This window comes from Crocodylus siamensis, chromosome 6 (assembly GCF_052110815.1).
Source record: "Crocodylus siamensis isolate JL-2025a chromosome 6, ASM5211081v1, whole genome shotgun sequence".
NCBI lineage: Eukaryota > Metazoa > Chordata > Crocodylia > Crocodylidae > Crocodylus > Crocodylus siamensis.
Window position 1 is genome coordinate 38,885,319 of NC_143400.1, and position 27,020 is coordinate 38,912,338.

Consider the following 27,020-nt stretch of genomic DNA (forward strand, 5'->3'; position numbering starts at 1 on the left):
GGAGGATCCAGAGAGTCCAACCTTTTATTTTCTTGTAATCTTATTTTTGATTGCTTGGGGTCTGGCTCATGATTTCTAAATGCTTGAGACTTCCAACTCTAGCAAGTGCAAACTCCCAAGCTCCTAACACAGGAGGCAGAGCAGAAAGGTGCTGCTGTGCCTCTCTTTTAGGAGTAGCATCTGCTAATCCTGCTGCTTAAAGAACTGAATGGTGTTTGCCCTCCTCATAAAGGAAAGGTGGGTGTTAGGCTTCAGTGGGCTGATATATATTTTTGTAGGTGGGTGGGCTGATCTTCTGCCCCACTGCTGTGATCATGGCTCTTGCACTTTTTTTTTGAATTTACTGCTGATACAGAGCTCAGCTGAGTGTATAATGTTATGGGTTGATCTGTTTTCAAATCCAGACAGTTGTTAATGAAACAGTTGCGGTTTTGTTGACAGAACATTAATTACTTGATCTTAGGACTTAGTAATTGCACAGGCCCCCTCTGTATACATCACTAATTACATTAGCAATTATATGGCATTTTAAAGACAAAGAAATGACTGCAGCAGTTGCAGTGTCATAGGGACCCTGCTGGTAAATTTCAATCAAGTTCCTAATATTTCCAGGAAGCATCAACATAGGGTCCCTTTGCATTGGGAATCTGTACCAGTCTTATGTGGTGATGGCCATATCCTGCACTTAAACCTGAATGCACTGGAAAACGACTAGTGTCCCTAGATTCTTTAGTAAGGAAGAACTGCTCTCTCCATTGTTGGCTTGGTACAGTCTTGAGAGCATGCCCACTATGTGGAAATAGTTCTGGGTCTGAGGCATTAAACTCCTAAGTCATGTCTCAGAAAATTTTAAAGGTTTTTTGCTTTAAAATTCTTTTGGATCATCTATAGTTTCCTAAATCTTTAGTGTGCACTTGAATCCTGTGTTCAAGCTTAATTTCCCAACCAGGTGGCCCCCAGAATTATTTTTTATTAATGAAAGCTGAGATTCATGTGCTTCCAGAACCTTGGGGTTTACAAAATGCATCAACTAGCAGGAGAATAGCAATAAACTTTGTGAGAATTGGCAATGCAGCATATGTACCATGGCCTTTTCACATTACTTTTGCATATAAAGGGAAAAGAAAGTGGGCAAGAAGGCTCATTTACACAGCCAGGGCCTTAGGTTAAATGAGAAGCGGAGGCACTGCCTACACAGCTGGTCCATGCAAATATGTGCTTGAAATGCTGCTACCTCCCCCTTCTCTCCCTCACACCCATCTGTTTGCCTAATACAACTGATGTGCCTTGTCAGCAAGTGCAATTGTAAGCTCTTTGGGGCAAGGACTGTCTCCAAAAATATGTACAGGCTCTTCCAAAAGATATCTCCATTACAGGCCCATCTTTCAGACGTCCTGGAAGCCCTTCCTGTTTGAGCAGGCATTTAGCTAACAAAACTAGGCTGGGATATCAGGTAGGTAGTTTCTGTTTTACATAGATGTTGTAGCTTCCTTTTAAGCTGTGTTGTTCTCTTGTTCATTCTCTTGGTTTATAAATTATTCTGTTCTCTTATTTTAAGCTGCCCTGAGCCTTTGTTGGGAAGGATGGTACGTGAATTGAAATAAACAAACAAATAAATCATTCTAGAATAATAAATCTGTTTTTTGACCAACTCTATACAAGCCTTCCAATAGTAAGGCCTTGATCTTTTAAGTTTTAACTTGGAGGTAGCTGCCCAGCCCTTAGAGCAGGGGTCAGCAACATTTTTGGGCAGAGTGCCAAAAACACCTGCAACCTCAATTTGTAAGAAGTTAGCATGCCAGAGCTGGATGGCAGGGGAGCCACGATGGGCCTGATCCTTGTAGCAGTGCAGTCCTGACCCCTTTCCTGTCATCTACCCCAAGGTGTGTGTGCCAAGCAAAATACCTTTGCGTGCCACACTCTGGCACCTGTGCCTAGGGGTTGCCTACCACTGCCTGAGAGGGAACACTGACTACATTCTGCTGTGCTACAGGCTCTGAATTTGAGTTTTCATACTCTGTACATTTATATCCACTTGTACGTTTATATCCTGGCCACAAAACAAACGTAGCTACATGTGTCTCATAGAGCTATGGATCATGCACAACTTGTCAGCTAATTAGGAGAGATTTCCAATAATCTGACTTGATTTATGCCCAGATTGGATTGCAGTGATTGTTGATAATATGCACAAAAGTAAGAGCTGTGAGGAATGCACCTAATTAGCATGTATAAAATGGCAATATGTTAATAAATTAAAGTTTAGAAAATAGCATTTGAAACTTTCATATTGTTGCTGGGAAAGGAACCTGGCCATGGGTCTGGGCTCACACTGGCTTCTGCCTTATTTTATTCTGAGGGATAGATAATGTAGCAGCACAGAGAAAACCAAGCAATCCGATAAAATGCACACCATCTTTACATTGCCTCCCTGGGACAGTATTTTTGGTGTAGTATATTTCAGAGGTGGAAGTTTAGAGTTTCTCACTTCCTGTACTAAGGTTGATGTTTGCAAGACATTGTCTATGCTTCATGACAGCTCTGTCTGCACCCTCTTGTATGGCCACCAGCTGTCTGTTTAATCCAGTCCCCCAAGCAGAGTTAATGAGACATCCCTACTTATGTAACCTGGTGTGATTAGAGCCTCAGATCTTTGCACCTCAACAGCTGCGTGTTGTCACTGAGATAAATATTTTAACTGGTCTGTCAATTCCCTAGCTGCCCTGCATAAGTGGCTGAAAGAGTGGCTACTGTTTCACCATTTATTAAAGTGGCATTCTAGTTCTGATGGAACAACTGCCTTAAAAACAACCTGTGAGGAAGTGAGTAGGGGGATGTTATGCCTTATTGATGGTTGATAGAATTTACATTTTTAGAGGGCCTTTTCTGTGCAAGATAGTCTCCAGATTGAAACTTTAAACTAAAGTATCCACTCCTGATTTTACAGTCTGTGGGCTGTATTGACAGCTTCAGTATTCTGAACATCACTGAAGTGCAACAGCGTGTTTGGAGATCTACAAAACACAAAAATGTCACCAACCATTTACTCTGGAAATAGGAGTAGGTAGTAGGCAGCAAGCCTTAGGAGTTACAGCCCGGCGGTAGGCAGGCAGTAGTGATTGCAAGCCTGCCTAGAGGGATTGGGCAACTGACATGGATAACTGACAGGCCAAAGGAAGTTAAAAATTTCCCTGGAAGTGGGGAGGGGTGTGGGGAAAAGAGAGATGTGTTGGCTAGAAGATTAGTACCACATGAGGGTTGTCTCTCTCATCAAGTCTGGGAAAATACCCAGAAGTTTGGTTTATGTTTGCTGTGTACCTATACTCATTTGGTTCCTGTGGCGAGAAGACATGTTTGTTTATTTGAATGAGAAGGCTTGTTTTGTTTTCTCCAGAGGGGAGTTCTCTGGATATGAAATAAAGGGATTGGTTTTGATTTAAAAAAAAAAAGGCTTCTGAATGTCACCTTGCTATAGACATCTTATTTTTTTCAGAGACCTTCTCAAAATGCTACCCACTGTTTAGGTCAGCAGGGCCAGATTAATGAATAGGCAAACTAGGCACATGCTCCCTCTGTGGCGGCATCACAAATGGCCCCATGTGCCTCCCTTCCCTTCCCTTCCCTCCTCCTCTGTCAGCCTCACTGGTGGCGGCTGCCTCCTTTCAGCAACTCTGAGCCCCACTCCCAGCAGCTGGCAGCAACGTGGTGGGGAAGAGGATCAAAATCGGCTCAGGGCCCATGAGTTTATTTGCCTAGGGTCCATTAAAGGGTTAATCTCGCCCTGTAGGTCAGAAAATGGACAGTCACGGTTCTTGGTGTCTCTTCCTGCTACTGTTTCTCCTAATGAAATTGAACCATTACCTTAATCTAGTTGTGCCTCAGTTTCCCCTATAAACAGCCTCTGAGTTTAGAGCCCAGTTGTGCTGGATTCTGTACAAAAATTCAAGTAAAAGCTGACCACTGTCCTGAAGAGTTTATAATATAAATGGACAAGACAGAGAATAAGTGACTTTCCTGAAGTCATGCAGCAGGTCAGCAGCAGTACTGGGAACAGAAGACGTACCTCCTAATTCCTGGGCCAGTGTCCTCCATCTGTTGGATCACATTCCATTGGCTTGTCACTAATACTAGTCTTCCCTGAGCTCTTTGAAAGATTGCAAAAAATCCAAAATTGGAAAAAATGGCTAGCCTGCAGTTCACTGGAGAAGGACCTAGTGGTTACAGTAGACTGCAAGCTGAATGAGTGTTGTGTGCAAGTAAAAGGAAGTGATTCATTTTCTCTCTTCAGTAAGGCTTTGCCTGGAGAGCTGTGTCCAGTTTTGCGCACTGCACTTTAAAAAAGATGTGGGGACACTGACAAGAGTCCACTAGAGAGCAACAAAAATGATTGGAGGTCTAGAAAACACATGAGAAAAAGTTGGAAGAACTGAAATTATTATATTTAGGGAAGGGAAGACTGAGGACAGATTTGGAAACAGTATTCAAATTTTAAAAGCTGGTATAAAGAGAATGGAGATTGATTGTTCTGGGTCTACAAGGGACATGACAAGAAGCAATGGACTTAAATTGCACCAACAGAAATTTAGGCTGGGTATTCATAAGACCATTCTAGTTCTGTGGATGGTTAAGCACCGGCCTGGACAACCTAGAGACATTGTGAAATCTCCATCACTGCAAGTTTTTAAGCAAAGTTTAAACATTTATCTGAGATGGTTTAGACAGACATGATTCCTCTTTGAGCAGTTCCCTTCCAGCTCTGTTGTTCTATGATTTTATAATTACTAACTAGCCAATCGCTCATCAAGAATGATGGGTGGGGCAAGGACGGAGTGCCACCACCCACCAGCCCATGCTGCCGCTGCCTCCCAAAAGTGCGGGGGAGCTTGCCCCTCCATCCCCCTCCACCAACACCCTTTGCCACCTCCAGCACCACTGGTCTTGCCCCCCTCCCCCCTCCCCACTCCTTGAAGATGGCAGAGTGCCACCACAGTGGGGGGGGGGGCAAGCCCGTCCCTGCCATCTTGGCAGCATTCTGCCACAATGAGGAGCAGGGCTTGAGGGGGAGGGAAGAGAAGGTGAGGCCAGCAGTGCTAGGTTGACTCCCCCCCGCCCCTTCCAGCCCTTCCATCATGGAGGCACTCCACACTCTGATTGGTTGTTTCACTAACCAATCAGAGTGCTCCAAGAGCATTATGGATAGACAGACAGATGGACTAAGCCCTTTATTATATAAGAATTTTGTAAAGTGTTCACATAGAAAACATAACCCCAAGATCTGCTAACAGAGTAGATGGGATTTAATAGTAAAGAGTGCACATATGTGCAGTTGACTCATTAATATTTGGTGTGGCACACATGCACGTAACTGTGTGTAAAACTCAAATTTCTTAAAATGACTAGCTGGAATATTTCAAGCCTTTCCCTAAAGAACCTCAGTATTTATTAGGAATTTGCTCAGGATTAAGGGTTTTAGAAGTTTAGTTGGATAATGTATTACAGATACACATGCACAATAGAGTTTACGCATCCCTAGCACTGCACATAGTGTCTCTTCTGAGCTTTCATGACCATTGCAAACTTTCCCCAGTTTAATACTGTCACTAGCATAGATGAGTAGTAGTATCTGTAGCAGTCATAGCTAACTATCAAATCCAAGCAGCTTGTTCAATGTCAAGCCTGGTCTGAAACATTCCGGGCCAGCTCCTCAGCTCGCGAAAATTGTACCTCTGTTCAAGACTTTAAAATCTTTGGGTTGTGTGATTTGTTGCGATTCCTAAATGGGTGATTTAAAACAGATGAATAATGAAACGTGCATGTTCCACTATAAATTTTCTGGTGACAGTCAGATGTTGCAAATACTCTCCAGACAATTGGTAATTATTCCAGTAGCACCAGATTCAGTTGTGAGCTATTTACTAGAGCTAGTCAAAACTTAGCCAAAAATCTTGTAATGGAAAATTAACTTTTTTTTTTCTAAATCAAATCTCTGTGTGCAATATTTTAGTTTCACCTTGAAACTCTTTAGTTGCTTGTAGCTAAAACCGCTGAAAAATCTACTTGTTTGGGACAAGCAATATTTTCCCCAAGCCAAAAATATTCCAGTTCTTTGAAGACATTTTCAATTAAAATTGAAAATATGCAGGAGATTTAGAAAAAACAATCCTCATCTTTTTCCCATTTAAAAAAAACATTTTCATGGAAGTTGATTGGCATATTTTAACTAGCTCTAATACGTGGGGGAATAAAAACTTCTTTACACCTGTGCAGGTTACCAAGACCTTGGGTCCATACACACAAGAGTAATGTGGTGTATGTAGTAAGCATATGTGGGCAGGAAATGCCCCTGACCTTTATCCTGCAGATTGGCCAGCACAGCAGAGTGGTATACAGCCTATCCTAGTTTCCCGCTGATGTATGCCAGCAGTAACTTGATACCAACCATGGGAGAAAGAAGAAACAGTGATTATAAACGGTGTCCTCATAAGGTTACTACAGATGAAGGCACCACCCCTTTGTTCTGGGCTGGAGGCACAGTCTAGTCTGTAAGACTGGATTAAGTGGAACAGGACCCATTAGTCAAAGCAACTCAGCATATTCAGTGCTTTTAATTTTAATGGGAAAATGTTTATTCTAGTCTGTTCATTCAGCCCTTACCATCTTAAAAAATAATTATGCCCCAAATTGAAATCTGTTTTTTCATATTCCTTGAAATCCTCTCCAGCTGTTCAGGAATGAGTTTTAGATTGTAGATTGCTACTTTAAAAAAGTGACATTTTAGTGAAAGAAAGCTCCCTCTCCCCACTCAGATTAACTACATTCTCAAGAAGATGTCATCCAGGTTTTTCAACCAGCTAAATGCTGAAGGCAGAAGGGGTGACTACTATAATCATGTAATCTGTCCTGTATAACATGAACCACAGATTTCCATCAGCAGTTCCTACAGTTTGCCCAAAAAACTAGTAGTTGAATGTATCTTAGAAAAGCACACAGTTGTTATGTAAACACTCAAAGTGGCGAAGCCTATTTCAATAGTAAGTTACCCTTACTATCTAAAAGTGTATCACTGTGGCAGTACCAAAAGAGACTGCGATAGAGGTTAAGACCTTTAGCTCTCAGAAACGCAGATAATTCCAATTGTTTACAGTACAAAAAATTTATTTTTGTTAGGATAATTTAAAGTTTAAAACTGAAGTAGACATATTCATTTTACAAACAAGATATTCTTCCATAAGTAGGACCATTAAAAACAGTAAACAAAAAAGCTATCTTTACAAAAAGCTCTGTGCATAGCAACTTCATACTGTATATAATAACTGACAAAGCAAAAAAACAAAACAAAACTATACAGTTGGGAGAAATAAATGTAAATTTACAAAAGGGAGAGAGAATGGTCTTTAAAAAGCCCATGCATATTGAAAATGTGCAAAGAAATAGGGAAAATAAGATGCTATATCAAGATAAATAATGGAATAAATCATATTCTTTTAAAATCATGATAACATTTGTAATTGCGTATCACAACACTTTTTAATTCTAGTGGCAAAAAGGAAACTTGATAGGGAATTGTTAAACAGGAATAATTAAAAAGGGACAGATGTATTATGACTTTTAAAAAATCCTTACAAATTTGTACACTATTTTTGTGGGGGTTTTGTTTGTTTTCATTTTTTGCCACTGCAAGTCCTTATTTCATCATCAACATTTTCTTGTTGATTGTTTGTATTTATGTGCATGTTTTCTCTGTAAAGCTACCAGCGAGTTCTGTGTTCACCTTGATTGCAATGCTTTCCATACATGAGCAAAATTCACACCTACATCATTCCTATGTTTTTATTATATTTGTTCAGCTCAAATCAAACCAAGAAGTCCTTTTTTATTTGTGTATATCTTATTAAGTAGCTCTATTAATGTCTCATCCTGTAAGTACTCAAGCTAGTCTTTTAGGAAGGTTTTCAGTTTGATTCCAAATCAGACTCTTGGCTCTTCCAATCAAGTGACTAGGTAGACCTCATATAAATATATATATTTTTATATATGTCAAAGGAAAATTTCAGAAGCATTTGTTTTAAGTGACCCAATTCTTCTCGAGTCTTCCTGAGAATTTAAATTAATTTTCTATGCGTCTAAGCTTTAATGTTTATCAACCTACAGGCTAAATTTTTAGCAAAATACTTCTAATGAAAAATCAAGACATTTTTAATTTTAATGGTAATGTTGGCATGATGTAGCCATAACTAATCAGTTTCATTGACACTACTGGGTTATTTCAACAAGAAAAGTTAGTGATGTTCGCCTGCAGACTGCGGTCTTGTAGTGCCGTTTTTTAGATGCAGACAGGTTTGTCTGCTAGAGACTAAACTAAAATTTATGAAGTCCCACACAGGACACCAAGCAGCTTTCAGTCACTAATTACCCTGGAATGATTTGATTCTTTGATTTAAAAAGAAGCTTTATATTCTCTTTCTAATCCACTCCCTCAAAGTGTAAATTACCTTAGTATTGCAAAACTGTCACATCTACTATTCAGAGTCCGGTATGGACTTGCTCATCTTCTATCACATGGAACAATCACAGAAAACACTAATATGCTACTTGCCCATCAAGTGAAATTACTGGGTGAATGGGCAAATAGAATTTGGGGTGTTGCTTTGTATTAAGGGTTTATAAATAGTTAAATAATGATTATTACAAGCATGAATAGTATATATTACAGAGAACTGTCAGTAGAATGGGTTGAGTTTTTTCCAATAAAAATGGCTTTTCAATTAAAAGGAAATCTTGGGTTTTTCCTTCAGAAAACTGCACATTTTTCATTTGTTTGTTTCTGGCCTCCAAACTCGCTGGTTCCTCTTCCCACTTTGAAACAGGAAATGGAAAATGGAAAAAAACTGTAACATTTTGGTTCCTCATTTTCATTGACATGCACAAAATTTCAAACAAAACAAATTTTTGTTTCTATGGAACTCTTCATGGAAAATACTTACCTTACCATTTTTTACCAGTTTCTAATGCAGGCATATCAGCAATGTTATAGATACCTTACTGGATTGTAAATATAAGTATGTATCTGTTTATCATGCATTAACTCATTATGAATACACCCTTAATATAAAGTGTAACCAAACTTTCTAAATCTGCCCTATCTCCATGGAAAACAATTGGCTAGAGAACCCTTCCTCCCAATTCATGTTGATATTTGAAAAATTATCTCAGTACCATGTGTCAGGCTGGTTTGTTCAAAACCCAGGATGCTAGTCATTTACTGGTAGGTTCTTTGAAACTACCCACCTTATCGCAGTACCTGAAAATCTAAACTGAAACAAAAGATGGAGGAAAAATAAACGTGGATAAAATTCATACATTAACTGTTAACTTGTATATACCATAATGTGTTTAAAAGTTTGTGATGACTTAATCAGAAAGAATCCTATACATCCTTGCACATGATTCAATAAGAGGTGGGGGACAGAAGTAAGGAGAAACTGCAGCAATAATAGTACGTCTCTTAAACTTGTCACTACATTTTTGCATCATTTTTTCTTCATTGTACAACAGGAGGAAAAAGTCCAAAAAAGTCTTAATTTCTACCTCTACATACAATAAGTTACAAGTTTATTTATTTAAATAATTGTAAAACATCTTACATTTTAAAGAGGTTAAACTATAAGCAAACACACACATACACCAAAGTTCCGTCATTCATCTCAGTTTGTCCTAGATATTCTTCCATGCTGGTACCCTGTTTTGTTGGTTTTCTTTTTCTGCATAAACTAAATTTGTATCTGAAAGGCTCCATAGAAAATAGAAACTTCAACTTTTTTTTCCTACAAAGTAAAACAAATAGTATCCAAAATATCAAGCTTGAATTGTTTGCCAATTTCTTTCTCCTTTTCAATATTTTACAAATGTTAGGAAGGTTTCATGTTCATCAAGAAAGACCTTGTACTTTTAACCCCATTTTGCCAACTGTCACTCGTTCTGGCTCTTGGCTGATTCCTTGTTCATGATGCTTTAGGAGTTGACGCGGCTATGTAAGATATCTGGAACATGTAAAAGATGCAGACTTGTATCTTGTCCAATCTTTAAAAACTGGGGGAGGAGGTGTTTCTGGGCATGCCTCCCCCCCCCCCCCCAAAAAAAGCTTGTAGTGCCATATGTTTTTCTTTTTCAGTGGTCCATCACAATAAGTAGTTTTGTGCTGTAAAAGAAAATGAGAGAGGGAGGGGAAAAAAGAGGGGAAATTCTCCTCTTCTTTACATCGGGGGAACGACAAGACCAGTCATGGCTGAAAACAAAGATTGACAAGGTTGAGATTTTGGCAAGTATTTTACAGAAGCAAAACAAAGGGCTGTATATTAACAGGGAAATTGAATGAGGCCTCTTCTCCCATCTGAGATCAGCCTTCCCTTTGGCAATGTTTTATAGAAAAGTGGTACAAGGGAAGATGTTACTGCACTTTTGGTTTCTTTTATTCCTATTTAACATTTAGAAAAGAGGAGCTAGCAACCTTAAAGCAACTAGCTTGCCAGTTTATTCTAAACTTGTCAAGTTATTGCTCTCTGATAGTACTGTATTGGTTAAGTAAGTGATTTCAGTACAGTTCAGTCAGGACTCAAGTTTTCAGAAGTGATAATAATCTTGAGTGCTTAATCTGAGATGTCTTCTAGAGATCAATTTTTCAGATGCTGGGTCTTTGGCATTCTTTGAAAATCAGTCTCTTCTAAGGCTTCTCAAGTTGGCCTTCCAGAATCACTGTTCATTTTTGAAAATTTGAGCTGAGGTTTATAAACAGACCATTGCTGCTGGATCTTTTGGTAAACAATCATAGCAGGGGGCCAAAAATTAACTGGACATAAACACTTAGAGGTGTCTCTCTCCAGAACCAGGGCTCTTACAGGGAGGGCTTTCTTCTCCAGGCCTGTCAATTTAGAACCTTCCACCTGCACCAAATTAAATAATAAGAACAGCGCCCCCCAACCCTGAAGCTCTCATGAGAGAATGTTTTCCTGCCTTGACCTTGTTAATTATTAATTTTGAATTAGTACTGTAGAAAAATTGTACTTGTTAAAAATAAGGTTTATTTTTGTGGGCATCTCCTTGAGATTTGATTTTTTTTTTTAAAAGGAATATTGGCACTGTAGTACTGAAGTCATCACTTCCTTGTCTATTTATGATATAGTTGGGAATGGTCCTGCTTTGAGCAGGGGATTGAACTAGATGACCTCCTGGGCTAAGTACAGACATTCAAAAAGCCTAAGCCTGAATAGATTCAGTCTTTGCAGGCTAGTCTAACCTGCATAGATTGAACCAATTTGTAAATGAATAGACATTCACTTTTGATTCCAGAAATGCAGCCACACACCTGCAGTGGCTCAGGCTAGAAGCTGGGGGTGCTGGAACGAGCCCTCCTTTCCCTTTGGCAGCAGCAGCAAGGCTGGAGCGAAGGTGAGCTGGGGGGGAGGGGGAGTTGTGGCCCCCACCCCTTGTCAGCCAGCCCTCACTGCTTAGGCTAGAAACCAAAGGGGCAAGGCCAACCCTGCTCTGCTAGAGCAGAAAGCACAGCCCAGCCCAGGGCTGCAAAGCATGCTGGGATGCTGGGGGACTGTGATTTAACTTGAATCAGGAAGGGGTCTGAGACAGAAGTTCCATAAACTGGTTTTACATTTTGAAACCAGTTTATATGCACTGAACTTCTGTTCTGTTACAAGTTTAAACCAGTTTCTGATCACTTAAACCAGTTGATGTGTAGCTTCTGTCCCTAGTCCTGAGGTCCCTTCCAACCCTAATATTCTATGATTCTGTTTATAATGTTGTTCATCACCATGGTATTTGATAGTCTTATGCATAAAATCTGTAACCGTAGTAAAAACCCTACTGAACTTCATAGACTCACTTGCCACTTCTCCTTTCTGGAGGGTCAAAACTCTGCATGGGGTCCACCTGTTTCTCCCTTCAACCATGCTACCTTCAGCTTTCTCATCTATGGAAATGGTTACATAGTTACTGGGATGGATAACATGGAGCTAAATGGGAGTTTGCACATGAAACTCTTTAGGCCTGACCCTATGGTTACAAGTCCCAGTGTGTCTGGCAAAGACCAAAAGTTGATTTTGCTAATTTAGCTTTAGAAGCAGTATTGGACCAGCCTCCCTTTAATTTGATTTACATCATGTGTCTCTTTAGCTTTATCTACTACATTCCAGAAAACTGGACATATGTCAGTTATTTATGAGGCACTTAACAGTGGATTAAATTGCAGCTATATTTTTCATAATGGCAACAGTATCATTTAAAACTGCCTAAAACTGGTACTGTCCCCAAAACTTTTGTTGGGTAACCTAAGTTTTGTTTCTATAATACCTAGTGTGTCATCTTTTCAAAGCCATGGAAGGTCCTAATCCAGCAAAAATCTATTCCCATTGAAAGCCATAAAATAACTCACGTACTTAAAGTTTGGGCATAGCATGGCCTCTTATTTCACCATAGTGTAAATAAATAAATAAAAACTGCAGGCACACTTGAACTGACTGTGATGATCTCAACCAGCTGCACATGCCCTAACATGAGGGCAGAGTCACAAGAGGGAAGTGTAACTGATCACCTGAGATTAAACTGTCTACAAGGAGTAAAATGCCTTTATTTTAAAAAGGTAGAAGGATTGGGGTGTTGTTCTTGAAAAGGTTAAGAACTTCTTAGCACGTTTCATGCAAGGAGCTCAAAACCTCAAGTGAAACAGGTACATGGTGTTTAGTCCTATTATACAGGAAGGGAAACCAAGCCACTAAGGCTGCATCTACATCAGCATTGACGTTTGCTTCCCCACGGACAAGAAGCAGCAGCACACCTTGTGCCGCTGCTACTTGCCCCAGGGAATGCTCGTGCCATGCACATAATTGGGGTAGGGGAGGCTGGGGCCAGCAACTGTGCTGGCCCCAGCAGCCTTACCTAGGGGCTTCATGGAGCTGGAGCCACGGCACTCCTGCAGCTGGGAGACTGGCTGGCAGCCAGCACATAGCTCTGGCAGGCCAGGCTCCAGTTTTGGGTGGTGTGTGCTGCTACCACGTGCATTGCCCCCGCTTTTTTAAAGTGCAGGTTTTTTGATCCTGGGATCTCCCAGGGTGAACCCCTCTGAAACCTGCAAGATAACAGTGCTTGGAACAGTGCATACATACATATGCGTGTATGGAGGGTGGCGCTGCAGACAGGTGGGCTGCACTGTGTACCATACGTCTGTGCTCATCTGGATGAGGCCTAACAGGTAACGGGACAACTTCTGATAGCGCCACTTCTTACCCAAAAGAAGGCAGCAGTAACCACTGTCCTGTGAGCTTCTGAAGAATGTTCTTTCATAACCTGTCAATGATTCATTGGAATGGGAACCAAAAAAGCTAACGCTGTGCAGTAACTACAGCCACCTTCTCTGTCTCTTGTGTGGAGGTGGGAAGGAACTGAACTTGCTTCATGAAGAAGCTGCACTAACTTACTGTATTGTAAGAGTGATGTTGTAGCCATGATGGTCCAGAAATTATGCGGGAGGCAAAGATTTCTCTTGTGTTAGACCAGCTATGTGCTTGGGATAAAGGTAGACAAGCTTTCAAATGCAAGACATTTTTCCTCAGGTGACCTGAAGTAGAATGTTTTGCATTCAAAAGCTTGTCTGACTTTATCCTACACATTTAGTTTAATAAAAGATAGCATGCTAAGAAATCCTTGCTTCTTGCACTAATTTATTGGTTATGTTAAAATGGTGCAGCTGTTTAAAAGTGGAGGCTAAACTGATATGTGTCCATACATATATTTTTTCCTGAGTTTCGTTTAGCCTCTGCCCTCATATTCAGTTTAAGCCAGCTCCTCAGATGTACAAGTTCTACTTGAAAAGGTTATGTATGTGGTATTTATTCTTGGTAGAACTGTGAGCTCTTGCCAGTGGAGCTGTGTTGGCTGTTGATGTGATTTTGTTTTTTCACACTGAACCAACAACCATGCCAGCAAAATTTAAGCATAAACCAGGTTTTTAATATTTCTAAGTGGCATAGAAGTGTTTTAAGGTGTTTCTTATATAAGATTTTTTCCTTCCTCCCCCAACTTCCCTTTGGGGCTGCACTGTCAAAAGCCTATTCCCTGCCTGTATCACTTTTTATTGAATGTTTGTGAGGTTTGGATTAAGGTCTTACACTGCTAGCAAAGCTGTAATTATTTTTGCCTGTATTACTATATATTGAATCGATGTAACTTTTCAATAAAGGTGGTTCAATGCAGGACACTCCCTGATGAGTTGGGAATATAGAAACCATAGCCATTATCCCTGAGGGTTTTTTTTTTCTTGGAGGGAAATGGAAAAAGAATTAGAGATGAGCCTTATTGTATTAACCTTGACAGCTTGCAATTATCAGCTGAAACACTTGATTAAAATTGTCACAAGGGTGGACAATTTTTTATATATAAATAATCAAATGCAGATAGCACCCAGATGTTATGGTGATAGGCACCTTTAATATATGTAATTAATAACAACAATAAACACTGCAGCAGTGGCCCCTTAAAATTCTTTCCTGCCTTTCAAGAACTCATTGGAATTAACGCAGTCAGCTAGGAAGAATTTTAAAGGGGCAGGATGTTGTTTTAACACTCTCACATTCACATTCTTACCCAGATTTTCAAAAGTGACAGCTTGTGATGATTCTAAGAGAGGTCTGATCTCTTGAGGGAATTTTCAGCAGTTTCTGAAAATCAGTTGTTTTAAGGTATATCTAATTGGACATCTGTAATCTCTACTTATATTTGAAAATCTGTCCCAGTGTATGTATATAGAAATATAAATGTGTACATCTGTATGTGCATGTTCAAGGGGGTCAGCAATCCAGGTGCATGTTATGCATCTAACTCAGTTAAATCTGAGGACATTAATAGCGCTCATCAATGAAAATCAGAGATTCTATACTATATTTACAGAGGGCAAGTAGACCAGCTCCTAGGAGTGGGAGGTGGGTGTTGACAGGATGAGCAGACAGGTGGAAGGGTTGATTGTGGCAAGGATGGATGAAGAGTGGTTGGACAGGTGCAGGGAGAGGATATTGGATATATGTGGAAAATGTGAGGAGCAGAAATGGGACAATAGTTTCAGGTAGATAGGAACAGGATACATGTGTAGGTAGGTATGAGGGGGGTTGGCTAAAAAGAGGGACAAATGGAAGCTGGGAGCCCTGACCACAGGCTTATCTGGCCCTTTCTAATTTTTGGTATGGCAAAATTGATGTTCTTTTAGTGTAGAATTTGGGGGTCTTGTATGTATTGTCCATCTAAATATGCAACTTGTCTTTTTACCTGCTTGTTTGGTTGGAGAGTTCTCAGTAACTTGGTGAAAAGGTGGCCTGTTGTGGCCACTGTAGAAACATTAGATCCTGACCTGCACAATCCTGGGTCTACAAGTTCTCCAATTTTTCTTTTTCCTTTACTAGCACCATATACCCTCACTTCTCTTAATGTCTATTGCCTTCTAGCAAAGCCCTCAGCTTTCACTTGGAGTTACTGGTAATTTAAGCTTATAAAGTTTAGGGATGTCAGCTTTAGCACCCTCACTATGAAACAATAAAGCAGAATAAACAAATGTAATTTAAATAGGAATTAGAGTTGATATATTTTTAGGATCTAGTTGAACAGAATTACATATATTTGGTGATAATATAATAGTCAGTTTGGGAAAATGCACTGGACAAATTAAATATCTGCCTTAATAGGGAACATAAAAATAGAATTTTTTTTTTTTTTAAGTTACAGAGGTGTGAGAATTTTGGGTAGAATTTTAGTTACATGTTGGTAGATAAGTGTAATCATAAAGATGTTTGGTGTTTTTTCATAAGTGCTGAGAAGATCTCCATTTTATTTGCAGTCAATGGGAACTGCAGATGTTCAGCATTTCTGAAAATCAGCCCCCTTTTCCCTAAATAGATGTTATTGAAATTTTTCAGTTAAAGGTTCCTTCAGTGACAAATGACCTTTCAAAAAATACTAATACTTAAATTTTGAAAACTCTATTTCTGTTAATGTGCTACTGGATGCAGAAAAAAGAAGGCTGCCTAGGGTTTTATAGTTTTTACTTTTTCAAATTTTCCTTTTGCCCCTCTCACTTTGCAAAATTCCTAAGTAACCAAGGCAAATGAAATGTTCTGATTGAGCAGCTCTGTAGCTGGTGTTAGAACGGAGAGGTTCCAAGCTCCTAATCCTGTGCTATAGCCAGAGGAATAATGCTACTGCGGAGACTATCTGAACTGAAAACTGGGTGTGACTGCAGCATGAGCAGATTTACACGACCTCTCTTTAACCTACCTTGCTTAAGTACTGATACCACTAGTGCTATGGCAGCACATGAGCTAACTGTCCAAGTGTGTGCTCAGGGACCCAGGAAGGCCTTTATGTCCATGACTTCACTGCCCTTGGTACCTGACCTACCAAGATTATAATTAGTTCAGATATGTCTACACATGCTGCAAGTGTAGTATTAAAACTGCACTGCAGAGCAGTCTCACTTTTGTGCTGCAGAATGGTGTAGGAACTATGTGGGGAATTAAGCCCCAAATCAATTAACTGGATCTGTTTTGCAGGATGTATAAGAGAACAAGACTCTGGGATCTGAAGGCAGGATATTGGCTAGAATACTTGTACTGTCCTACATGACAGAGAGAGGGGCATTATGTGGCATTGCTATTGCAGGCTGCCTTCCAGCAATAGTCCTGTCATGGTGTGTATATTGACTTCTGCAAACATGAGGGGACTTGTTTTAATTTTACATGGACAGAAAATTGCTATCTTCCTCAAAATAAGATAAAGTAGGCCATGCTGGGGAGCAAAGAATGGAGTTATAAGGTACCCAAAGTGCAGTTGCCATGTAGACTGATATGCATTTCCAAATAAACTTTCATTTTTTGAGCAAAACTAAGGAAAGCACTTTTGCATTAGGGTTTTCAAGAAAAGATCAACCTTTTCCATGAAGAATTGATGTTTAAAGTTAAAAAAAAATGCATTTTTCTGAAAAGCTGTGTTGAAGGATATCTCTCACCTATCCCTCTGTCAGCCTTAGGGTTCAGTTATGAACACTGTCTTTGTCTACACTAGATAATAAGTAATAATTGTTGTTTAACACATTTTATAAAACACCACTTTTTTCTCAGTCTAAGAAAGAAGGAGAAGTTGGCATTGTCTACATGTAGAGCTATCCTATTTTAACTAAAGGTGTAATTTTTAAGCTGCTTTACTTAAGCTAACATGAAATAAGAGTGCCCCCACTCTGTTTTTGCACATCAACTAAGAATTGATTTACCCTAAAACAAATACATGAAAAGCATGTTTATATATTATGAATCAAGACTTTGTCTATCCTGGTTGATCCTTTGACACTTGGAAAACTGATGAAGTTGACATCCCACTGAATGAAACCTGAGCAATTATAGGAGGAGGAATTTATTTTGATTATTTAGCACTACTCTAAGCATTGTTAACAGCTATATCTACACCACCCTTAGTAGAAAGGATACCTAAGATTTCCCTGTCATGTGGGAGTACACAGTATGTATCTTGACTGCTAAGAAGTTGGGGAAAATTTTTACTTGATGTTCCTGTCATTCACATGAAAAAAGAAAATACAATTTTTTTTTTTTTATATATATATATATATATATATATATAGTATATTGTAATTCATATCATAATTATATATGAGATAAAAAGCTTTCAGGCCCTCTTTAAAGATTATAAGGGAATGACAAATCTGTTGCAAGTCCTCGTCAGTATTTTTAAGCCCTTGTCTATGCTCAGAAATAGCCATGATTCAGACATCTGTGTAATACTTAAACATTTATATTATGGTAGTCCTGAGAAGCCTTTAGCTGGTGAGGATCTCCTTTGAGTTAATCATCACAAGGAGCTACATCAGTACTGAGTCTTAAGCACAGAAGTTACCTTCCCCACCATTCTAGGTTCTTCAGGTAAGGACTGGCTTTCTTCAGCTTGTCTGTACAGCACCCTGTACAGCAATGGGATCACAACCTCCATTCATTTTGGTAAAGTTACTAGAACCAATAGCTTGGCTTTACTCTGTTTATCAAAGTGGTACCAATCCTTGAACATCCTCCTTAGAGAAGAGGATGTTTACCAGTGCACCTCTCCCAGTTGGTAAACTGGGACTATTTCCAAGTGTAGACAAGGCTTTAGTATCCTCTGAGGTCCTGAGGGTTAACTGAACATCTGACCTTCTGAGATGTGCCTGCCATTCCTTGTAACTGAACTTGCATTTTTATGTTGAGATGTGGTGAGCTGGCCAAAGGTAATCTGGGAAGTCAGTGATCCATGCTGTTCCAGCAGTTTCCAATTTCCTTGCTTTTCCCATCAGCTGCCTTACATCTGAGATGAGTTGATTAGGCATTTGTGTACTTATCACGCCGTCTTGCATCACGTCACATTATATCTTCCCTGTGCCTCTTTTAAACTGGATTGACATATAACATGGACTAAGCTCACAATTGTTCTGATCAGAATCACCTGCTATCAATTTGGGGAGCACATAGAACTGAATTGTGTTCAGTGTGGACTGCTGCTTATTCACTACCTATCATGTCCTGTTATATAATAAGAATGTATAGCAGATGGCAGTTTAAAGTTGTAAGCAAGAACACATGGCACAGGACAGGGTTATCTGAGGGTATTCCACATGGCATGGGTGTGTTGTACAACATGAATCTGAAAGCCAAGAGGCATGTTGAGTTTCCTGTCTAACTTAATTGCTTGAGTTACTGCATACTTTCTATATCTGCTTTATAAAATAATAATTTGCCTTCCCTTGCAAACTCTTTCTCTATACTAGAAATTTTTAGTAAATATTTCCCACCAGTGCTAATTTTGGGGGTGTATATATTTTAAGTGTAAAATTATGCTTATGCCAGAAGGTTGTAGCCCTTTGGTTTTCAGGCCAGTACAGTGAAGTTGCATGTAGATCAGCCAGTTCTGAGAGGAAGTTGGCTATAGTACAAGATCAGGACTTTGCTATGGAGATTAGCCATCTCTTGCTATTGCAAGGAAAACAGTACAGTAACTCCATTCAGGAAGTTTCTTTGGGATCGCCCAGTTGACTTTTTAGCCACATGTGTCTGTTGACACTATGAAAATGTTAGTTTGGAAATTAGACTGTGCAACTGGGTCTTCAAAGCATGTTCTCCCCAGCTTGCATTAATTTAAGTATTTCAGTTAGTAAATGGAAAAAAATGAATTCCTCCACAGAAAAAGTTAAATCAGCATGGAGACAATACACGAGGATTCGTAACAGGCAATTCTGAGAGGACAGAAGGCAAGTCTTCTATTGGGTAAGTCTCCTACTGATTTCTGAAAAGGTAACTGCTTAGTATCTGTGATGGTCCTTGTACATAAACAACTTGTGTCTGGGCACACAAGTTGTACTGCTTTGACTGTACCACCACAGAGATGCAGTTGTGTTGGTATAAGGGTGCTTCACGGCCATTCCTCAAAACAAAGCTATACCCACAAACCTATGGAAGGCACCTCTTTTTACTGGTTTAATTGCTCCAGGCAAAGATTTATACCTATTAATATTGCAATTATTCATTGGGACTTAGCATTACCTGTAGACATTTGGTGATATTACTAGTTATCTATCAATATCCGTCAGGATTTATCAGCATCTATAACATCCATAGTTATCTACTGGAATCTGTTGCTGCCTGGGAGTTTCTCTTGGTATCCATCCAGATCTGTAGACATCCATGTATGTGTTGCTATCCATAAGTGTCTATCAACATCCATAGTTGGGATCTTACTATCCTTTTATATCCATCATCAGTACTTTCTGGATCTGTCTATACACATCCATTCCTACATGTGTTTTCTCCTGCTTTGGAATCTAGCATCCTTTGAAATCCACAGCCATCCACTGGTATCTAGCTCTATCCATTTAGCCATATTGATAATCTTAATATCTATAACCATCTGTAGCCACTAGTTCTTTATCTTTAACTCTTTCTCCTCTTTGTGTATGTCTTGAGCTACAGCTGTTACTAGCTCTCACATCTTGTCTTCACCTTAACCAAAATGAAGGCCAGAACATTTTATTTTCTCACTGAAATTCACTGACTCCATCTCTGACCTGTACTCAGAGTACAAAACTTAAGCTAAGTTTTGTTTCCTGTTCTTTTAAAAAGATTATCATTTTTATCAACCCACTGAAGTTTGCTTCTTTCACAGTCACAACTTACAAAAGTCCCAGTGATTTTAATAGACCCAAATCAACAGGTGCAGTTTGTATGGCTCATTTTGCATGACTGTTGGTATGGCTGAATTCCTGGAGTCATGTTTTCTAGCATCTCATCAATCCTAAGGGAACTAGATCATTTCATAGGTCTTATAAAGGTTTTATTTTTATTAGGGGTTGGACTGTATTTACCAGGCTGTTAAGGGAAGGAATTTAGCACAGGTTTCCATTCTCAACTCACTGTTCACATTTGGTTTGCAGATCACCTTTAAAATGCCTGTGAATGCACTATAGGGCATAATATCCTGCATGATCTTAAACCCTCCTGCAGGTTTCAAGAAATTATACAGAGCTGCATATGTGGGCAGGCTTTTTTTTAGTTTGAGTCCTTGCAGTCCAAGACTCGGCCATTACTTTCCAAAGGCATGAACCCAATGAGGAGGCCAGATCCTCAACCATTTCTCTCAAAAAGAGGGAGGACACCTTTTCTCTCTTGTTGCAGACAGTAGGATGTGGACCCAGTGCCTGGATATCAGGGAAAACATCTTCACTGTTGGAACAGTGAGGCAGTGGCATAGGCTGCATAGGGAAGTTGTGGACTTTCCATCATTGAAGTTATTCAAGAACAGGTTGGACAGCCACTGGTCAGGGATGATATAGTTGTAGCTATGGCTTTGTTCTGCAAATGGGTATTTCTCATGCTTCTGGGCTTTGCTGGTTGTCACATGCTCTTCCCCCCTGCCAACTTTTGTAACATGTGTCAGAGCCTTTTTTTTTTCTTCTTTTTTTCCCGCCGCCTAGCGGTATTGGTTGTTGGCTGCAGCCAAGGCTGGGGATTTTGACTAGGATGAGCCAGTGCTCCTGCTGGGATTTAAAGGCTGAGGTTTCTGGCTAGAATGTCTTGCCCCTTCACTCAGGGTCAGGTCAGTTGCCATATTTGGGATCAGGAAGGAATTTATCCCATGGTCAGACTGGTATGGACTGTGGAGTTTTGTGCCTTCCTTTCTAGCATGGGGCACGTTCCTTTACCTGGGATCTCTTGAGAATATATTAATAACCTTTTACAGAAGCAGAACATTGGCTGCTGTGGTCCTGCTGCTTTACCTACAGCAGATTAGGGTGTTATATCTTGCGTTGTGTCAGGGTTGATGTTTTACTAAAAGGTTAGATTACGGATTTGTATAGGATGCTCTGGATGATTCTGCCTCAGGCAGGGAGTTGGACTAGATGACCTGCGTAAATCCCTCCCAGCCTTTGGCTTGGGATTTGGCTGTGCTCTTAAAATCAGATTTCTCCATGTACTAGAGAAATGAAAAGATGGAGGCTTGCAGCAATCTACATTTGGTTTATCTGTCACAACAAACTAAAGAGTTTAAGTCCAGAACAATTATTTCACCTGTGATTTTATTCTCATGTGCTTAAAAAACAAAAACAAAAAAAACCATCACTGTTTCATCATCAGGATTCTCTGTTTTACCCATCTCTATTTTATCATCTGGAATTCTGAATTCACTATTATACAAGTCATTAGCAAAGTAGTAGTATATAAATCCTACTGTTATGTACAGGATGCAGTGGGCTGTGTACATGAAGGCTGAAAGTCAATTGTAAACGTCTTACCTCTAAACCCATTTCCATTGCCACTAGAGCAGGCAGGGGAAGGAGACCCTTGGGGTCTGATGACAGGAGCAAAGGCACTCTTCTGTTTGACAGCAGGGAAGACAGAGGAGGAGAATGGAAGGATGGAAGAAGTGCTAGAAGAGCCAACTGTTGGACTTGAAGACATTACTGCAAAATGAAAAAAGAGCAGTCCTTTTAAAAAATGAAATTAATAAGATCTCAGTAAAATTGCCTGAAATGTTTATATCCATTGTTTTCCAAGTTTTCTCCATCACTAAACCAGGCTCAACTATTACACATTGAAAGAAAATGCAATTACATTTAAAGCATTTTGGGTTATGGTTTACATAGACTAGTAATATTTAAGAGTTAAGAACAGTTTTCCCAAGATAAAATATTTTTTTAATCTTCTGCTCTTATTAACTACAGACCTGGGCAATTATATTTTCGGAGGTGATCTAAAAAGGGGCAAAAACTGTTGCTATGAGAACTGCAGAAAATAATGCTTTTATACTTGCAATAGTAAGACCAAATGAAGGGACACAGTGGAAAGAACAGCAAAATAAGACTAAATTTGTCATTTGGACTGAGAGAGTAGGACTGACCAAACTAACTAAAGCCTATAAATAGGTTTGCAGAAATGTCCATATTACCTCAAGGATATAAAATTAATTTAGATTTGATTCTGAACTTAAACCTAAAAACAGTAACAAAATATTTCATTTTCTTTACTCTTTTCCTACTGGAGAAAGAGGAGTCATACATACATAATATAGATTTTATCCCCCCACAAAATCCAGAAACACTCCCTTACCAGCAGTAAAGGGAAAAAAACCAAACAACCCTATATGCAATATTATATTTAAACATGTATTTTGAAGCACCTGTTTCATTTTCATCAAGAAAAATAACCTTAATGGGATTTATATACTTCTAGAAAACAAGACAGGAAAAACAAAATTACAGTTCATGTGAGCTGAAGTTTGAAACCAGAAAGCTCAGGCTTTAAATGAATTTTAGGCTGACATGGCTGTAGCCATAGCTACAGGGCCTATCCTAGTCCCAATGAAGTCAATGGCAGAACTGCCACTGACTAAAACTGGACAAGCAGTGGATCCTGTATCCACGTTTGTGTGTTACCTCTTGCCTTACATCACTGCAGCAGATTTCAGAGCCAGAAAGAAGCATCAGGATCATCTAGTTTGAACATCATAATATATAGCATAGAATCTGACTCTGTTGGGCTAGATCTAGGACATGTGGCTTAATAAAAAAAGGAATACTTTGCACTACAGCTACTTTCAGCCAAGGCACTCAAAGCGTTTTAGACATAATCCTGCATCACTAAACTCAGTATGAGCTATGCACCTGTCTTCAGTAAGAACAGAGCTGGGCCATGATTCAGCCTCGCTGCATCACTACATAATACGTACAAATTGTCCTACTAATATTTTTTTTATGGATGGGAGAAACTGAAACACAGAGCAGGGCACTGACTTGCCCAAAGTCATGTCAGTAACTGAGTCACAAGTGGAATTCATTCGATCTTCCAGACTCTCTTTCAGCCCTAGCCTTTCAGCTCAGGCTATCAAAATCTTTAGGAACCTCATCCCCCTTGAGGTCTCAGTTACTGTTAATTCAATTCACATAACACTTTCATGGGAATTACATGATTTTAGGCATCTTTTATATGGAATTCAGCACAGATTATGTGCTATGGATGATGATTACTTGCTCAATCTTCTACAAGGTCAGTGTAGCTGCAGATTGGGAAAGACCAAAATGAAAAATTAAGCAGATCAAGAAATTCACATGAATTCAGAGATTAAAAGAAGGAATATTTTCTTTAGCTAAAGGGTATGTCAGCAGTTCATTATAAGGCCCTTTGATCAGCTGCTTATTACTTATTTTGAAATATGGTGAGTACGCAAACAACAGAAGCAGCAAGTTTCAGATCCTTTTTATTTTATGAGGTTCACTTGTGCTTTAAAACAATTGCAGACTCCCTGCAGATAATACCTGCAGACTCATTGTAGTTTTTCATGACTAATTATACTGGGCATATTAAGTATATTATTACTCAGAATTGCATTGTATTTGTGTATTGCAACATGCAGTTAGTAGTTGCAAGTGTCCGAGTCTTAAAACACTTGGCATTTACAGAGTGCTGGGATTATTTGGGACTACACTGAAACATCTCAGGTAAGTAAACACCAGGGAGGAAGAGGGCAATGTTGGCATAATAAACAATTGGGCTGAAAGGAGAGAAGATTTCTATAATCAAAGTAAAGTTCTAGAATGCTCTGCCAAGAGGAGGGAGGGAGAAAAAAATTGAAATAATTTTAAATGAAGTGTTTGATAAGTTTGAACAGAAGTAGCATGCAATAGTAGGAGACTGAACTCTCACCTAGGAGAGTTCTTGTCCTATGGTCATGTGATGAAGGATTTTGGGGTCAAGACCTAAAGACATAGCTATAGGCACAAGTCAAGGCCATTACGTGCAGCAGGTTGGGCTGGGTTTGGGGGGTTTTTTGTCTCCCAGAAAAAGTAAACATAGCACTGGCATCACAACCCTAGAGACTGAAATGATCTTTCTATAAGTGGATGATTATTACAAAAAAGAGAAAAATAGAAGTTTCTCCAACCTCAACCCAGTCTGGAAGAAACAACCTTGAGGAATGAGAGGGGTAGTTTAGCTTCCACAATCCATCCAGTTTGCAGAATTTAATAGCAAATGAACTGGGATTTTCCAAAGAAGCATTTTACCTCTTTAGGTACAACTGCAATCTAAGTTAATGTGATTTAGATGAATACCTCTATTAGGTTCGTTTGAAAGTCCTAGCCAAACAACCTAGAGGGCCATGTAAAAATTTAATATACTCCTAAAAAGATGACTCCAAAAAACAAAGGAAAATGATGACTTATTGGTGTTTTAGAACCACCTCGCAGGATACCACAGCAAAGATATAAGATGTTATATGATCATTTTAAAAAATGACTACAGAAAAATAATCTTGTTCCATAAAACTTTTCCAGAAGTAAACCTTATGTCTGTTGAGACTACCTGCAAAGGCATTATTCTTTTGATGGTTTTGGGATAGGGAAGCTATAACATAGCACAGGAATCAAATAGGACTAATAAAGATTTTTAAAGCATTTGAGATCCTTAGCTGAAAGAAATCAGAAGCACAGACTTTGAAATGGCATTTTAACCTAAGCAAAAAACAAAATCTGATATAAAAATGCTTACTTCCATAGGGCGATCCTGTTGGAGAGCCATTAATGAATCCAGGTGAGCCTGGAACACCCAGGTTAGACATGGGAACATTGCTGTAGCCATTCATGCTATTACTGGAAGTGCTATAATTAGACTGCTGAGGTGTTGAACTGGATGAGTAACCTCGAGGTGAGATGCTGCTTGTATTACGAATGTAACCTGATAAACAAAAACATTTCACCATGGGTCAACAAATATGGTTGAATTATTTTCTGCATTTTCCTGTCTCAAAGAAATCTCTTAAAAACCGTGTCCGCACGACCGTGGATGTTAGGTTCCCCAGGGTCAACTAGCAGTGGCACACCTTGTTGCACTGCATGCATTTTGTGACATGCATTGCTAAGAAACAGTGATACATCAAGTTTCACAGTAGTAGAAAATATTTGATGTATGCAGTTTGGCAAGTTAACATTGCACAAGAAACTTTTAAAACTTTGACTGATTCTTCTGCCTCTTATATGGTGGCAGTTTGATTCATTTACTGGCTTTCATGTCCTACCAGGAATAAGTATAACTGAAAAACAGAAGTTGGAATTCAGCCTTAAATTTTAGAAAAGAAACTGTGGATACCATTTTCACAGATGATTTAGACACCTGAGTCCCACCCATTTTCAATGAGAGTCAGCCATTGCCAAAGAACAGATACAAAGCCTGCCAACACTCTTAACAACAAAGCCTTCAGAATCCATGAATCTGATGCACTCGTCACAGCAGATGACAGACCTCATCCAATGGACCCTATGCCTTTGTATAAACTATATGGGTGAAATTAGTCAACTGGTCAATCGCTCCCGAATGAACTCTCACAAAAAAAAATAATAAAGGAGAAAAACAACCCATCACTGATGGTTAGTTTTCATGAAGCAACTACTCAATCTCTGACCTCGTGGATACCTAAACAATGCTTTAGAAGGCAGAAACAGAAATATGTAACTTTAATGGACAACAAAATCCATGACCATAACAGAGAGCTGGTTTTATGACCCACTATAACTTACCTTTCATTTCCCCCATCCCAGCTAACTTCTGTTTGTTCTACAGGTGCTAACTGCTCATTTCCTTTACAAGTGGTCAAATTCATTGACATAATTAGGTTAAGGTAAAGTAGATGGTCTAACTAATACTTCACCTGGCTTGAGACTGCTTCTTTCCTGGATACTTCAAGCCCAGAAGCTTATCTGTTGTTCAATTATAGATTCAAATCCTGCTTCTGTGTTTAAAATTGTTCTTTGAAGCTCCACTCTAAGCCCCCTAAAGCCAAAGGACTTCGGATCAAGCCTTCTGCTCCCTGAAGGTATTTAAAGTTATTGCTTGTTGTTTTGTTTGGTTTATTCTACCTAGTCCTATGGAGCAATGAGAATGTAAGCAGAACCCTATTTTGCAGCAGGAATTTAGTTGAAAATTCCTTTGCTGTGACATGCAAAGCCAAATCCTTACTGTTGACAACACAGGAAATACACAGAGACTGGCTTGTCCTGTTTATTAATTAACACTGGCAGTTAAAGCCACAAAGCCATCTTTCTACTTGGTACACTGAGCAGCTATCAAAGTTGAGAAGCCAACATTTAAATTTTAGTATTCTATTTTTACTTTTGCCCTTTATGCAGTTTTTACCTTGGTTGTTCCCTTGGGTTGACTCTGTAATGCTGACTCCTAACTGGCTGCCATAGGAGTTGATTCCCATCATGCTGCTGTGAGCAGGAGAGCTAGACAAAGCAGGAATTTGGCTGGGATTTCTGGGGACGCTGTACAGAGCTTCCGCTATATCTGCAGCTCTCTTCAGAATAATATCCTGAATGACAGTAACAGCAACAAGATCCTTTTAATTTTGAGAATATTTTTATACAATTTTGAAAGGAAGTTTTCAAA

General features: G+C 39.3%; 1 protein-coding gene across 3 annotated transcripts in view; it reads right to left on the reverse strand.

Moving 5' to 3' along the window:
* Nucleotides 1-7,143: 7,143 nt before the first annotated feature.
* EBF2 (EBF transcription factor 2) overlaps nucleotides 7,144-27,020 on the reverse strand; it is a 244,525-nt gene continuing 224,648 nt past the window's right edge. For all 3 annotated transcript variants that reach the window (XM_090054453.1, XM_090054451.1, XM_090054454.1), the window contains 4 exons: nucleotides 26,766-26,943; nucleotides 25,125-25,310; nucleotides 21,875-22,042; nucleotides 7,144-10,285 (listed from right to left, as the gene is read on the reverse strand). In XM_090054453.1, the coding sequence (XP_089910579.1) occupies nucleotides 10,254-10,285; nucleotides 21,875-22,042; nucleotides 25,125-25,310; nucleotides 26,766-26,943 (564 nt within the window). In that variant the 3' untranslated portion in view covers nucleotides 7,144-10,253. The remainder of the gene's footprint in view (nucleotides 10,286-21,874; nucleotides 22,043-25,124; nucleotides 25,311-26,765; nucleotides 26,944-27,020) is intronic.